Source organism: Chenopodium album, chromosome 27 (genome assembly GCF_948465745.1).
Source record: "Chenopodium album chromosome 27, dcCheAlbu1.1, whole genome shotgun sequence".
Taxonomy (NCBI): Eukaryota; Viridiplantae; Streptophyta; class Magnoliopsida; order Caryophyllales; family Amaranthaceae; genus Chenopodium; species Chenopodium album.
In genome coordinates this window covers 31421625-31438728 of record NC_137860.1, presented here as the reverse complement: position 1 = coordinate 31438728, position 17104 = coordinate 31421625, and the positions used below count along the sequence as shown (strand labels likewise).

General features: G+C 34.3%; 3 protein-coding genes across 3 annotated transcripts; all 3 read left to right on the top strand.

Moving 5' to 3' along the window:
* Positions 1-1171: 1171 nt before the first annotated feature.
* On the top strand, positions 1172-6347 carry LOC145620411 (protein DETOXIFICATION 46, chloroplastic-like). The gene is made up of 14 exons (XM_081675085.1): positions 1172-1625; positions 1754-1848; positions 2586-2694; positions 2869-2924; positions 3546-3601; positions 3773-3911; positions 4035-4172; positions 4259-4327; positions 4425-4535; positions 4836-4964; positions 5071-5148; positions 5610-5681; positions 5796-5858; positions 5950-6347. Exons 1-14 carry the CDS (start codon positions 1172-1174, stop codon positions 6049-6051), a joined length of 1671 nt encoding a protein of 556 aa, XP_081531211.1. The 3' UTR covers positions 6052-6347.
* Positions 6348-8114: 1767 nt separating this feature from the next.
* LOC145621272 (uncharacterized) lies at positions 8115-10462 on the top strand. Its single transcript, XM_081676017.1, has 2 exons — positions 8115-8342; positions 9570-10462. Exons 1-2 carry the CDS (start codon positions 8184-8186, stop codon positions 10173-10175), a joined length of 765 nt encoding a protein of 254 aa, XP_081532143.1. The 5' UTR covers positions 8115-8183; the 3' UTR covers positions 10176-10462.
* A 2118-nt stretch (positions 10463-12580) lies between these two features.
* LOC145619108 (protein DETOXIFICATION 46, chloroplastic-like) lies at positions 12581-16744 on the top strand. The gene is made up of 14 exons (XM_081673712.1): positions 12581-13017; positions 13136-13230; positions 13555-13663; positions 13785-13840; positions 14424-14479; positions 14559-14697; positions 14835-14972; positions 15066-15134; positions 15229-15339; positions 15560-15688; positions 15791-15868; positions 16019-16090; positions 16238-16300; positions 16393-16744. Exons 1-14 carry the CDS (start codon positions 12588-12590, stop codon positions 16492-16494), a joined length of 1647 nt encoding a protein of 548 aa, XP_081529838.1. The 5' UTR covers positions 12581-12587; the 3' UTR covers positions 16495-16744.
* Positions 16745-17104: the final 360 nt, after the last annotated feature.

Genomic DNA, 17104 nt, shown 5'->3' with positions numbered 1-17104 from the left:
ACAAACTGATGAAACCAAATCAACACAAGTTTAGGGGTGATTTTAGCAAAAATGGCAACAAAAGAAGCTCAATTCAATCCTAAAAAAACTCAAGCTTCAACCTTTGCAAGAAGAGAAAGCAGGTAAATAGTTGCAAATCAAGCAAAAAGTCACAATAAACTATGGTTTCCACAGTTTTGTTTTAAACCCGATTTTTTTTTTTTTTTTTTTTTTTTTTAAAAAAAAAAAAAAAAAGAACAAGCCTTAATAAGCATGCAATGACGGTGTGAGACTAACGCCAAGAGGGGTTGGACCGTTGGAGTGGATGCAATAGTGAAGATTAGTGGTTAACCCGAAAAGGGCAAAGGGCAGGGTTTCTCGTCCACCTTCATTGAAGTTGGTCGTGACTTTCGATTTCTCCATTGAAACTAATCGTAAGTTTCACTTTCTCCATTTAGGAGCTTCGAATTCTCCATTAAAAGGTGACTAACGTTTGATTGGGAAACTCTGTTAATTATAAAATCAAAGCATATGGTAAATTACAATTCAACCGACATACTAAAATCGAAAAAACAAATATATTGAAAAGATAAACATACACTATTTACTCTCAAAGTAGAAAGTGACCCAAAAGTAGAAATGATTAAAATAGGTCCAATTTTGGGTAGGCTACATAAATTTGAACAACGGCCGTTCTGACTATAATTTTTTTAAATGGGCTACAAACAAACATTTTAAAAATTTTTAGTTTTTTTTGGCCGAAAAAGCCGAATAAAATTTATAGGCTTTCGGCAAGCATATTCACCCAAATCATTTTAAATTTCTAAATTCAAATTAAATAATGATTGTTTCACGTATTTAAATTTCTAAATCCATTTTAAATTTATAGGCATGACCCGAACCCGTCCCATGATCACCTCGACCCAAAGAGAAACAACCACGATTGATTTGATTAAAAGTCATTTACTCATTTTGGAGTATTGAACCAACTAACTTTAATAGTCCAAGGTCCAAAAATAGCAAATTCCTTACAAATGGACAAAATGGTACATGCAACTTGTACATCCTCACTTGCTTAGCTCCACAAAATTCTTTCTTCTTCTATCGTACTTCAGTTACATACCTGCTTTATTTCAGTTATCAACTTTTCAAATCTTTCTCCAATTCTTTTGGCAGCAATCTACCAGCCAAAATGCAATTCAAAGCCTTAATTTCCCCTTCTCTTAACATTCAAATCAATATTCCCATAATCAAACATTTATCTTTCTCATCCAATTTGCAGCGCCCTAAAACCTTCCTTAAACCCTTCAATTTATGCTTACCTGAATTCCATCAAATTCCCAGAAAATTGCAGAAAAATGGCTGTATTAGCCCTAGCCAAGAATTTCTGGGTGAAAATCTTCAAACCCATGAACCAGAGCCCGAAATTAGTAGTTTTGAGATTAACCCAGAAATTCAAAACGTTCAATTTTCAGAACCCACAAATGAAGCTGAAGAATTTGCTAATCAAAGTACTTGGGATCAAATGATTGAGATTATTAAGTTTTCTGGGCCTGCTACTGGGATTTGGGTTTGTGGGCCTTTGATGAGTCTCATTGATACTGCTGTTATTGGCCAAGGCAGCTCACTTGAGCTGGCTGCTTTAGGTAACTTTGATTTTTTTTTTTTTTTTTTTTTTTCATATATATATAATTATGGTTATGATTAATTGATTATGATTATAAGGTTGATTTATGATAATGGTGATTGATTTTATATGTTAATAAATGGGCAGGTCCAGCAACTGTACTATGTGATTATGTTGGATTTGTGTTTATGTTTCTTTCAGTTGCAACTTCCAATATGGTTGCTACTTCACTAGCCCAAAAGGTAATTTGCTTTACCATCTTGTAATTCTTACTTTTATGTGCTTACTAGATTGTAATAGTTTGTCATTGATTAATTATATGTTAATTGTTGAAAGGGCAGGTTTAGTAACTGTGATTTGTTTATCTTTATGAGAATGAATTTATGTGTAATATGACAAACTAAGTAACATCTTAATGTCCATAGCAATGCAATATTATTCCCAACATTGTGTTATATAAGGAAATGTTGAGTACCACATCTAATACCACCCCCAAGTGGTAATGGACGGTAATGAAATATGTGAAGAAAGATAATTTTGGGTGATCTAGCATTACCACGAGAATGCACATTGATTTTTCTAAAAAATTTATTCTTATTACGTCCTTTTATTACCAGTGATCAAATGGGCTGTAAGTTTTTTAAGGCTTTGAAAGATCAGAACTGTTGCAGTATTGGTTTTCTTATTATTATCAATGTCCAATTGAGTTACTCGAGAATGGAATTTATCTATTTGATAGTTTTGGATATATTTTCATTAGGCACGATGATTGTTAATGTTAAATACATCAAACATAGACAACATACGCATGCCATACTTTATACCAATGTTGCTGGGAATTGGAACTATCTGTGAACATTATGACTATTAAATCAGCCTGTGTAATCTACTAATATAGTAACATGCATATAGTGTGATTCATAATTGCTGTTTAATATTGCACACAAAATGATGATTCACTTGCATGGAATTGAAACAGGATGAGGATCAAGTGCAGCATCAGATATCCATGTTACTATTTATAAGTCTGGCAAGTGGATTGCTGTTGTTTATACTGACAAAAGGCTTCGGTGAATGGGCTTTAACTGGTAATTAAACTGGTACAAAAACTTTGTTGCTACCACGTCCACGTGCCAACTTCTCATGAAAATACCTTATTTTTCTGTCTTGATTTTGATTCCCGCTGTTGAGTAGATTGTTGTTGTTTCACCGTCCCCAGACTGCCACCATCTCATTTTTCATGTCTCCGTGTTTTCGTTCAGCTTTTGTGGGAGTTAAGAATGTGAATCTTGTATCTGCTGCGAATTCGTATATACAGGTTTGTCTGCTTTTGATATGTGTTCTTTCTGTTTACTCTGCTTAGGAATGAGAGGATTTTGTGAATTTGATAACGTGCAATGTTCATCTAAATAAGAGCATTGTCAGAACACTCAGAAGTACTAATAAACTTCACTATGCTTTTAGCTCAGATATTCCCAAATAAGATATGGTATATATATGACATAACTTAAGTAGTTTGTAGAAAATTTGTGCATTCCTAATTTGAATATTAGCTCTTTTTTTTCAACTTACATCTATTAAGTATTTTTTAGACTGTGAATGGGAACAACTGGAGACCCTTTATAATGATTAACAATGTCTTTTCCTCACACTAAATAATTAGTTGTTCTTTCGTTAAGTTGCTGACAATCATGCTTTGCAAAATCAACATTTGAATAAACTTCGCTATCATCGTAGTAGCTTACTAGCTTGTTTTTCTGACTCATAAATGTTCAATAAGGAGGCAAGTGAACTCATGCTCTATTAATTGTCTTTCAATATTTTTTTCTCTTTCAAGTAACTGTACACTCACATCTTATATTTTTTTAATCCAAAGTTGTCTGGCGTGTAAGTTTCCTTCCGCTGATTTGTTGTACTTCTTTTTTGCATGGGTTGATAGATTCGTGCCTTAGCATGGCCTGCCATTCTTGTTGGCTATGTTGCTCAGAGTGCCAGGTAAAACACACTGCATATTATTTACCTTATATATTCAGTTGCTTTTAGCACCTGACCTACAAAAACGCGCAATTTCCATTTGTTGTATTAAGCATGTCAGTTATTTCTTGTTAATCAACAAAAAGCCTCAATTATATGCTAATGTATTGATGTCCTGCCTCTAATTTCCAGTCTAGGCATGAAAGATTCCCTGGGCCCATTGAAGGCCCTGCTCATTGCCAGTGCTCTCAATGGCCTTGGTGATATAATACTCTGTACCTTCTTAAATTATGGGATAGCTGGTGCAGCGTGGGCAACTGCAGCATCTCAAGTGTGTTAACTGGATATAATCTTTGTTTATGTATCAATGTTTAGCCGATTCAATCATTTCATCATTCCACTGTCTACATGTTTGTATTCACCATTTTTTTTAATTGCGAGAATGATATTTCAGATTGCTGCAGCTTATGTGATGATTGATGGTTTGAATAGAAAAGGTTACAATGGGTATTCCTTTTCAGTTCCATCACTTGCTGAACTGCAAGAGATAACTGGGATTGCTGCCCCCGTCTTTGTAACCATGGCTTCTAAGGTTTACCGCTATAGTAACTTCACATCTGATCCTAGCATTTTTTTTACATTAAATTGATTTATGTAAGCTATCCTATTTTGTGTCAGGTGGGCTTCTACGGTCTACTTATATATTTTGCTACGTCTATGGGTTCGCATGTTGTGGCTGCTCATCAGGTGAGCTAAACCGCCTAATGTTCAGGAACTTCCAATTCTATTTTAATTGCAGACTCCTATCAAACAGGTTATATGCTCTCAACTGACTGCTGTGTAGGTGTTGCTTAATATATTTGGCATTTGTTCAGTATGGGGTGAGCCCCTTTCTCAAACTGCACAATCATTTATGCCCGAGCTATTGTATGGAGCCAACCGAAGTTTAGTAAAGGTAATTGTCATCCATGACATTGTCATTACATATCCATTTGTTGTTTTTCAATAGCTTTAATGAAAACTTATTGACTAAAGTGTTGAAGAAAGGGATGAGATGTTCACCTATGTGATAAGCATAGAAGGAACAAAGGTAAGTGTGAGGTATTGGAAAATGTACAGAGTGCCTTATTTGTTGGTATAACTTTAACATCAATTCATTATATGCGGTAGGTACAGCCAAAATCTCAAAGTCATTCCTTATTATTTAAGATTTTAAAGATATCCTAACTTTCATGTAGTTTGTTTTTACAAACAGGCAAGATCTCTATTGAAGTCTCTTCTGATAATTGGAGCGTTTCTTGGACTTCTTCTAGGAACTGTTGCAACTGCGGTTCCTTTTGTTGTTCCTAATCTCTTCACATCTGATACAATAGTGATAGGAGAGGTTGGTTGAATTTGTTACAATCCTTGCCTATTCTATATCTTGGTTTCTGAAGGTTTTGAACTATGTCTACATCCTTTGGAATAACAGCAGTTGTCTCTGTATGCAGATGCGCAATGTTTGGATTTGTTTCTTCCTTGCTTTGAGTGTGACACCTTGTATACTCCCCTGTGAGGGTACATTGCTGGTAAAAATTTAACTTGCTTCCTATCTATTTCATTGCGATGAATATAGTTTTCCGCTTGCGGAGCTATATTTAGAAGTATCACACTCAATTTGTTGGCTGGCAACCTGTCAATTGTTGACCCAACCGGGTTAAAGCTGACTATATCTAACTTGTAAATTTGTAATCTTGATATATGAAAGTCCCTGAAAAGTTAGCCTAAAAATTCCTTCCCACAAATTGAGCTTTATAGACCTAAACCTGACTGAGAAAGAAGATCAAATGTGAATATCATTTCATAAGCCCAGTATATTATGGTGCATATAAGCACCTTCAAATCCAGAAATCTATGATGATAGACCCAAACCCAACTATGCTGACCTGTTTGACATATGCTACTTCATTGTCGCTTGTGCTTAATAATTGTAACTATTGATATGATGATGATTAAACAACATATTAAGATGTGCTTTTTTCATGTGAAGGCTGGCAGGGATCTCAAATTCATTAGTTTATCAATGAGTGGATGTTTCGCTTTAGGCACACTTGTATTACTGGTATCTTACCGATCTTCCTTAGCATTACAAATATCTTACAATCATAAAATTTGTTATTCTCTCCTCAACGGGTGAAATTGATGCATATCCCTGCCTTTTTTCATAATTTGACAGCTCGTGAGAAGTCAAGGATTAGGCTTATTAGGCTGTTGGAGTGCCCTTGTTGGATTTCAATGGGTACTTTCTTTTCTCAAGTTTGTTATGAAGTAACTGATATTTGTTCAGAGCACATCATTAGCTGATCAATTTTTTCTCATACAATACACAGGCACGCTTCTTGATTTCTCTTAGACGCCTTCTTTCTCCTAGTGGCGTACTATTCTCAGAGGATCTTGATTATTTGAGATTGGCCGAGCTTAAAGTTGCTTAGGTAAAGATTCAACAAACACCTTCAGCAAATTCTTTTCATTGGTTAACCACTTAAACTACCTTCAGCAAATTCAAGTAAGATGAATTTGGTGCTTCAGGAGTTCAGGGTTTGTACAATCATAAATACTACTTGTCTTACATACATTAGTTTTTTTTACTCCATACTGTTTGCAAGAATTGCATCTGTATCCTCTGATACTCTTAACATCAGAGTCTCAGAGATAGGAGTATACATATAGCTTAAGCTGAACTGTAATCAAATACAGTATCATAAATTCATATTTTTTCGATCTCTAATAGTCGACTTGTAAGCACAACCTTGCATTGATTAATGCATACGGAAACTCACAATCAAAAACTCATTATAAACATCAAAGTGATACAAAAACGGAGTAATTCAGTACAAACTAGAGAAGCAAACTGACACAAGTTAGGGGTCATTTAAGAAGCTGAATTCAGTCTTAAAAAACTCTTGTTCATCCTTTGCAAGAAGAAAAGAGGCATGCTTCCAAAGTTTGTAAGTTCTTTGTTTCGAAATATCAGTGTGCTTGATATTTGGGATGATTGGAACTTTGTGTAATTTATGTTGTTTTGTTTTGCATTATTATGTCTGGTCAAATCTAAAGTTGGATTACTTGGTATTTGGTGTTACAATGGTGGTATTATGGTCCCATAAAGAGCGTGCGAAACGGCGTAATGGACGAGAGGTGTGAAGTTATGCTATGCTCGATAATGTAAGTACTTTTTTGGCCCTTTTGTGTGGGAAAGGCCCGTGAGCTTTTAAAAATCTACACAAATGACAAAGGAAATAGTGTATTCGATTTTGGAGAGTAACTGAGCAGTCATTTTTGTTTGGATCGGTTCATTTTTAGATTCAATGTAAATCAATTTACTATGGAAAGTAGATATGTTTTGATTATACTATGTATTAATTTTTTGGTTTGGATCAATTACAATTTGAATCATCTATTTTTAGGTACAATTTTGATGATTTAACTATTCAAGTCGAGCAAATCGGGTTAAATTGTTTAGGTGTACATTGAAATTGGTGATAACCCACATCAAATGTGGGTTTTCGCTCCGGCCCACCCACCTCCCCTATTTATTCATTATAGTTTGATGTGATTTGAAATTGGTCAAATTGGAATTTTTAAAGATGGCACCGGCTTTCTCCGACTGGCTCAACCAAGATACAAAAGGCACAATCACTACAAAATGGGCATGTCAAAACTCTAATATTTTGACATGAAATAATAATTATGAAAACATGACACGATCTGACACGATGAAAATATGGGTCTGACACTCAGGTCAAGGTAATCCCCAACGTGTTAACCAGACACGAAACACGACCCAAAATTTTCATATTAAAATTCTCCGACCCTCATACCCAGTAGAACAACCATAACAATAATAACAACAGGTAGGTCCATCCATCCATCCACGAAATATGCATTGATTATAAATTTCACAATAACTCCGTATGTACATGTACATTTAAATAAATAGACCAAAGATGCCAAATTGCCAAGGTACTAGTCATCAATATGATTTCATAAGTACTTAAGATTTGTCATAGTAGGTTACCTAATTAATAATCCAATATAGACCATAAAAAGAATACCAAAACAATCACAATAAAAGACATCCATTTGTACATTAATTAATTATCATCAAACAACATTAAATACACCCCCCCAATTACTCACACGCCTCCTTTATTTCCTTTTATTTTATTAAAATTAAATTTATAAATATAAATATTTCTCTCTCTTTAGAAATTAATTAATAGGGTTTACCCCACAACTCTTCAATATCCCTTCTTTATTACTACTACGCTCCTTTCATTCTTGGCTATAACATTAAATTCCAACACCAATAAAACCAAAACTAATTAATGGTTATTTAATTTTTTTCTCACACCCAATTCCAAACCCTCATTTAATTTTCATCATTTTCTTCCCACCCCGTAATAAATTCGAACTTCTCCTTTTCTTTATTTATTTATTTATTTATTCATTTTTCTTCTTCATTCTTTTCATATCTCCACTTTTTTTCATCATTTTCTCTCTCTTTTTTCATCATTTTCTCTTTCCTCTGTTTCAAAGAAAACATAATTTGAATATAAATATTATGGCTGCTGATGTTAGTATGTTGATTAAAGATAATAACAATACGAAATCTGGGTTAATTACTCGTGATTTTCTTGGTGGGTGTTTTGGTATTGATTCTAAAGAATTAGACCTTGATTTGCATGTTCCTAATGGTTGGGAAAAACGTCTTGATCTTAAGGTACGATCATTTTATTTTATTTTATTTTACTTTTCGTTTCATATGTTTTGATTGAGCCCGGGTTTTTAATACCCGGGCTCGAGTTAAAAAGGTGTAATCAATATTTGAACTCGTGACCTTCTTGTAAATACATGATCGGTGATCATGTATGGGTTATACTAGTGGTTCATTAAAAATTTTGCACTTTATATTTTTGTTTTTTTTATTTCGTTTTTAATGTTGAAGAAATGTATTTATTTATGAATTCAGAAATTTATTGCATCATTTAAGTGATATAATAAATGCTACGATGATCAATGTGTGACTTTTAAGCATAGTGATTGCTCACGTTCATTCTTTTTCAATTATTTTCCCTTTTTTTATATTTCCTCCGATTACATCTGTAAATATTAAGGTTACAATGTGCAAATCTTGATTAATTTTTTTTAATAATTATTTCATAATCCTAGACAATTAATTTTTTTTGGCAATGCTAAAGTAATAGGGTTGATATGTAATGTTGGAATTGATTTATCTTTAATACATGTTGATGCAAGTTACTTACTCCGTTATTGGACTTTTATACTATGGAGTATTTACTAATCACGTGTAACCTGGTTAGATACGTCTCAATATATACTTTCAAAATATCTATTTTTTTTTTAATGTTTGCAAAAAGATAATTAGAGATATTAATACAGTCAAAAGATGTGATTGACAAACGTGAAAGTTCAAACGATGCAATTATAGAAGAACGGAAGAAATATGAAGAATTAATACCTCAAACGTAACTATAGACTATAGTACTCTGTACTTTGTATAATATTGATAATTTTTTGAAATGTAAGTGGTCAAAATTCAATCTTAAAGACTGAGAAGAGTAATTAATATTGTAGTTTTTCAAAGAAAGAAAAAACCTAGCTGTTTTTTTAATTGTGTTTGTTTGAGGGTATTTCGAGACTAATTATGAGTAGTACTATGTTCTGTTTTCTGATAGTAGAAAAAAATAAAAGTACTGTATTATGTTCAAGTACCATGTCCACTACCCAAAAATATAAAAAAGGAGTTTGATTTTCATAGCCCCAAGGGCAAATTGAACATTGTATATTTTAAGACGGAACGTATTAGTTTCACGTATTGATTGGTGTTATTAATGTTTGGGTATATGTATTAGCTAGTGTCACGTAAATTGATTGGTGTTATTAATGTTCAGGTTTACTAACGCGTTGTATCTGTATCGTTTTGCAGTCAGGAAAAGTCTACCTACAGAGATGCAATCCTGCAAATTCAGCATCTGAACAGAAGAAAATGGCAAAAGAGATTTCCACCAAACCCCAAGATTTAAATGTGTTTCAACAATCATCATCATCATCATCCAATACAAAGCCAACACTTGGACTGCTTGAACAACCAACATTGGACCTTAAGTTAATCCCTAATAATCAACCCTTAACTTATTCAAGTGTGTGTACTTTAGACAAGGTGAAATCAGCTCTTGATAGAGCTGAAAGAGCCTCACCTACATCCTCCTCATCAACATCCTCGTCGTCTTCATCTAAGAAGCGTTGGATGATGATGCCTACGACTGTTAGATCATCCTCTAAGTCGTCTCCCTCACCCTCGAATTCCTTGTCATTGTCGATTGGTGAAGAGGAACGGGAGTCATCAAGGCTGTCGAATTCCTTGCCTTCTGATAATCAGAATGAGGGGTTGTTGGTTGCTGCAGCTTGCCCTGCTTGCTTGCTATATGTATTGATATCGAAGAATGATCCTAAATGTCCTAAGTGCAATTCAGTTGTTCATTTGCCTACGATGAATAAGAAGCCTAAGATTGATCTTAACATATCGATATGACTCATGTGATGTGAGCTCGTTGTCTAGGAGGTCGGATGCAGCCAGTATGATTGGATTTCGGATGATAGCATTTCTTGGTGGGGGTAATAGTTCTAGAATGGTTTAGTATCAGTCTTATGAAAGATGATAGTTCTACGAGAGATAGGTAGTTTAATGATAGACTAATAGACTTGTACATATTTCTAAAGTTATACATGATTAAGGAAATTAAAATTTAATTTAGCTTTTCATCCTTCTTCTAATTCAAATGTCTTTGAATACTTGGCTTGTTCTTTTAGTATGGAAAGTATGGGGATGTAAGGGATAATATGAATAGGTATGCCTTTAGTAATGTAAGGCTGCAAAGGTGGTATGTACTCTCAAATCGCGAAGATCTTGGATTTTATGCAATGCCATCTTCAGACTGCTATGACATCTCCGAGCTGTGTTGCCTTACCATTACCAGTATTACCACCCATGGTATGTACTCTCAAATCGCGAAGCTCTTGATGGCATATCCATTGCATAAAGTTCTAATATTTCTACATGTATATTGAAATCCTTAGTAAATTCCACAATCCTAGAAGAAGCGTTTAATTTACACATTTAAGGAGTGTTAATGTTAACACACAGTGGAAACTCTGCTCTTTTGTGTTATTTTAGTGAACTAACTGATGAGATACTTGAACTGCAAAGTGTAAACATTATTTGCATTTAAGGCCTTTTATAGTATTCCCAATTTCATGGAGATCATTTGTTTGGTCTATTATGAGAACCCCAGATTAATGAAATCATTTTTTAAGGCCTTGGCCCATGAACTTTAATTCATAATAATGGGCTAAAGGCAAATTAAATTTTTAGAAGCCCAATTGGCCCACAAGCCTCACAACAATTTGTTTTTTTTTTTTGACAGGAATTATGACAAACTTTTAAATAAATAAAGCGTGTAATAAATATACATGGGTATTAAATTATTCTTAAAAAATTACCCCAATATAACTAGTAGTACAAGTTAAAGTACTCTTTTTTTTTTTTTTTTTTATTTTATATATATACCATATTATCATTGATAAACTTGTTCTTTTTAATAGAATTAAAATCACATTAGTAATTATATTAATAAAACTTATCCAATGACCAATTTACATTAAAATTATATAAATCTTAAATTTACTTTCAAAGTAGGTTAAAAGCTACCCAAATTTCCTTAAAGATCATCCTAAATTGTTTTATGTACACTAATATTATTATATAATACATTTGTTGTAATTTTTATTTATTACTCGTATTATATAAGAATTTTAAATATTAACATTGATATTCGAGAGAGAATTTGAAATTCATATGATTTAAATATATTCAATTTTTTCTTTTAACTAATGTAAGCCGAATCGAGTTAGATTGAACTTCGGTTTCTATTCCTACTAGTCACATTGATTAAGATGAAAAAGAATGAAGTGGAGCCCACTGGGTTATGCATTATTTCGTTTGATATATACTTTTCTGACCCAATTGCGTAATTAGCAATTGTGGATTTGTGGTGGGAAAACAAAAAGGGCCCAAAATGGCTGGAGAATCATGGTAAGCGCGAGATATGTAGTTGCTCTGCTTCCAGCAGTGTTGCTGTAGGGAACTATGCTTCTAGTCTTGTAGTATTCCACCATTGTGTAATGTTTTTGGAATAAAGTACTCTATGAGACGGTGTTAATTTTTACTGATTGTATCGGTAGATTTTAACTATGTAAAGACGAACAGGTTAAAAATTTATGTGATTTGTCATTATTCCGTAACTAATTGTTCTATCACCTATAAGCTTTAAAGTGTTCATTATAATTATCAATTTATAGAAATATCAAGCAAAATTGATCTCTATAACACTAACTATAGGTTACACCAAATTTTTCAACGGGTGTAAGTGTATAATGTTTATTGCAGAATTTTATTTCAAGTGCAGAGTAGCCAAAGGAACACCAACTACGCCTATTTCTAGAGTCATTGATATCATTTATGACACCCATTGTCCCTAATCCCTATAGTAAATATTGGTATTGTTTTGACTACTATTTAAAAGTGGTACTGCTCATTACACCAAAATTATTTTGTCTACTTAATCGACTAATAAAAGTCGAGAAATTTGTTTACACATTTTACATCTAGATTGAATCCATAGCTGAAATAAGCATGTACAAGCGCATCCAAACATTCTCCCTCGAGTACTTGTGCTTTGACAAAATTTAACCTTGTTACATTATACTCCAATTTCACTTTCATATCATTAAAGTCATTCTTGGATCTTTCAAAGGCTATCTCAACTTCCACAAGACTACAAGTACCAACTACCCTTTCTCCTCTCTTTCCAAAATCAAACACTTCCTACTTTCTTTCCTTTTCTTCATCATCATCTTCTTCTTCCTTGTACTAAACAAACAAACAATGCAATTCAAAGCCATAACACCCATTTCCCCCCTTATTCAACTCAAACCCTTAACTCTAAACCCAACATTTTCCCCTTTCCCCTCTTTTACCTCTTCCCATTCCTCACATTTCTGCTCTAAACCCTCTTCAAATCCACTAAAGTTACAAACTTTGAGTCACCCAACTCTTCAAATTTCCCAGAAACTTCACTGCATCACTCCTGCTCAAGAACTTTCAAGTGAATCTGATTTTAGGGATGAAGAAGCAAACCCTGATTTTGTGGACCCCACAACTGAAAAATCCACCAATCCAAGCTTATGGGATCAAATGATTGAGATTATCAAGTTTTCTGGGCCTGCTACTGGGCTTTGGATTTGTGGGCCTTTGATGAGTCTCATTGATACTGCTGTTATTGGTCAAGGCAGCTCCATTGAACTTGCTGCTTTGGGTAATATCATTTTTTTTTTTTTTTGTGATTTTTTTTTTTGGGGTTTTAAATAATTTTATATTGTGAATTTGTGATTATGATTTAATTAAGTGGGGTTGATGTAATGTTGAATGTGCAGGTCCTGGAACTGTTCTTTGTGATTATATGAGCTATGTGTTTATGTTTCTTTCAATTGCAACATCTAATATGGTTGCAACTTCCCTTGCTAGACAGGTGCATTACTCTGTTCACTAACTAGTTACATTAATGTTACATGTATTACTTATATTTCTAAATAATAGGCCTCATTTGATCACATGTATGTTTTTCAAGGAATCGAGTTAAAATATCATTACAAGACTATTGTTATGTCTAAGGTGTTTAAAATTTTTACTGTCTCCACCATGCCAAAACTAATTTCTCTTATTGTGCAATTGAGTTGAGGCGATCCAAAATAGAAATGTCGCCTATTATTTAGTAACAAATAGGTGTATAGTAGTTCTTTGTATGACTTTGTATATGGAGATCAATATGAAGTGTAATGTGTGGTTAATGCAGGATGAGAAGCAAGTGCAGCATCAAATATCAATTTTGCTGTTTGTGGGTTTGGCTTGTGGAGTGTCTATGCTTATATTTACGAAATTGTTTGGTTCATGGGCTTTAACTGGTAAATAAATCTGGTGTAAGAACATTTTCTGTTTTTACATGATCTTCAGTAAAATACTTGATCATATTTTGCTTCCTCCATGAAAGTTTTATGATAATGCCTTTGCTTGCTATGATTACAGCTTTTGCTGGAGCACAGAATGTGCACCTTTTGCCTGCTGCAAATTCTTATGTTCAGGTTTGTTTACTATAGCGCGATCACTTCTGTGTCTTGTGTCTTTATTAGTAGTTGGTTTGGTCACTATTTGGGGCAATAACTGCCTGCGCTGCTGAAGAGGTGTTGGTCTGATCTGTAATTGAAGAAACAGTTGTGATTTAGGAGTACCTGTGACAAAATTTTCGCACTGTTTTCAAATTGTGTTGATCCCACAGGAATGTGATGTTTCAATGTGTACTTAAACTAGAGATGTTAAACATATCGAGTTCATGAAACAGACTGATACATGTATCATTTTCAAGTACATATGACTTTGCAAATTTGTATGATGACTAAGGTAACACGCATGAATGCATATGATATTTCATAAAAATCTTCAAATGGTTATCCCTTGGATAGTGGTGTATCTAAAACAAGGTGCTTTCATAGTTTCATGTTTTCCTTGCTTCAATGCACTTGTTTGTTACATGGTATTAGATAGCTCTACACTTTCTACCTCAAATTATGATATTTTGGTTTGCTTAAATCTGATTTGTTAAGTCTTATTTGGTGCACATCTTCTTCTTCCTATGATTAGTCATATACTTTTTCTTTTGCTTGATAGATTCGAGCTTTAGCATGGCCTGCTATTCTTGTAGGATGGGTTGCTCAGAGTGCAAGGTACTTGATGTTCCATGTGTAAAAGCTATTCTCTATATTACCTCTATGTTAAAATATATATTTTCTCATTTGTTATTAGTCTGGGGATGAAAGATTCAATGGGACCTTTGAAGGCCTTGGTAATTGCAAGTGTCTTAAATGGTGTTGGTGATATAGTACTCTGCACGTTCCTTGGCTACGGGATTGCTGGTGCAGCATGGGCAACTGCAATATCACAGGTGAGCTCAGTACGCCTATCTTCTTTGTTCTCTTACCATTGCTGTCCCGCTCTTTGCTACTACTATAAATTATCTCTTACTACTGTTATTTTGCTTTTGTGTCTCTGATCTCAATTCCTGGAATATTCTTTGTTCAGATTGTTGCAGCCTACACGATGATTGATGCTTTAAATAAGAAAGGATACAATGGGTATTCTATTGCAGTTCCAACACTCCCTGAACTTCAAGAAATATTTGCAATTGCTGCCCCAGTATTTATAACTATAGTTTCAAAGGTTTGTTGTAAATTTAAGTAGCATAAAGTTTTAATTATAGATATTCTGTAGCAAAAACAACTTGACATTGAAGATACATTAATGTTGGTTTAGGTGTCCTTTTACTCTCTGATAATATATATCGCTACTTCCATGGGAACGCATACAGTTGCTGCCCATCAGGTGAGCCTAATTTGTTTGAGGCTTTTGAATAATTTATGTCTCTGTATTGCATCTGATTAAGTGGCCTTCGTATTGCCAACTGAAAACCTTGTAGGTCCTGAATCAAATATTCCACATGTGTGCAGTATGGGGTGAACCCCTTTCTCAGACAGCACAATCATTCATGCCAGAGTTGCTGTATGGAGTAAACCGAAGTTTAGTAAAGGTATTCTAACAGTTTGCAGTCTTTCTTATATAACACCAAATCTGTGGTGGTCTGATTTGTTTTAGCTTCGAGTTGGTGCCTCTTACAGTAATCCTAGACATTATATATCATAATTTCATAATTTGAAGAAATTTTGAATAACACTTCAACTTACAGGTCTAGCTAGTGTTTGGGATGGTTTACTCATATTACTGATTATGTGAATGTTTATGTTACACAGGCTCGAGATCTGCTGAAATCTCTTTTGATCATAGGGGCTTCTGTCGGAATATTTCTAGGCATTGTTGCAACATCCATTCCTTTCTTGGCTCCCAATGTTTTCACCCCTGATCCCGCAGTTATAGCAGAGGTTTGTTTTGTTTTCCTTTATAAAAATACATGAATGGTAATACTTGTTGGACTTGAATACACATGTAGATTAACACAAGTCAAATTTTGGACACGACTGCAGATGCACAAAGTATGGGTTCCATTCTTTCTCTCTTTATGTGTGACTCCTTGTATACTCAGCTGTGAGGGAACATTGCTGGTAAGAGTTGGAGTTTTCATTTCGATCACTTTCTTGTTGAACTGTAAATTGTCAAGTAATTAGTCAGTGTGTCACCATATAAACAACTGCACTCGTGAATCATATTAAAAGTCATACTTATTGTATTGGTTTATCACCTTTGACATGCAGGCTGGAAGGGACCTCAAATTCATTAGTACATCAATGGGTGGATGTTTTGTCTTGGGCTCTCTTGTATTGCTGGTATTGCGATGCTGAACTTTCTGATATTTACTTATCGACCTCTTGCTGATATTCATTCTTTGTCTTTCTTCTCTTTTCCATCTAAATTTCCTAACATTTAGCTTCCTTCAAGTGCATTTGACACATTTACAATTTGTTCTATGACAGCTTGTGAGAAGTCAAGGTTTAGGTTTGGTAGGCTGCTGGACTGCTCTAATTGGATTTCAATGGGTAATTTTTTCTCCTTCAAATTTTCAGCACTCCATTTTAATACATCATCTAACATTGGGTGATCGTATTTCCCCTCCACCTTCAATTTCCAGGCACGATTCTTTCTTGCTCTACAACGCCTTCTTTCTCCGAGTGGGATACTGTTTTCAGAGGATCTTCTCCGTTTTAATTTGTCTGAGCTAAAAACAGCTTAGATGCTGTACCTGCCACATTTTTTAAAGATAAAATATGGTGCTTTGGGTGTTTTAAAACCACAGCATATGGTCCAGAAGTCGCGTTCATCATTTTCTGTAGCCCAAATGAGGCTTGGAAGATTAGTAACCTACTTGGTGACGCGGTGCATCTATACAGCAAATGATAGTAGCTTTGTATGCTAGTTGGTGTAATTCTACTGTTCTATGTAAGTTTGTTGCTCATATTAAGGCTTCAAAGACCGGAACCAAGCCAGATGCATATTATTCCAGACTAGATCAGGTATTGAAAATATTGAGAAGCCCTTGAAAAATATACAGTTCATTGAGCAACGTAGGCCTGCTTAAAGCAGAGCGATAATATAAAAAGAAATGTCAACAAGGACAGCTAACAACTTTCAAAAGGAAACAATTTAGAAAAAGAAGCCACATAGGGTTTTGTTGGTTCGCCCCTTCAGAGAAATCTAATTAAATTGGAACGATACAGAAACTGGTGTTACGGGAAAGAACCCTATTGAGGTTATTCCTTTCCCTCGGCCTTCCACCAAGTGTTTTGGCCCTCGAAATACCTAATACGGGGCGTGGGGCAAGAGGGCCTTATTTTATGTTTAAT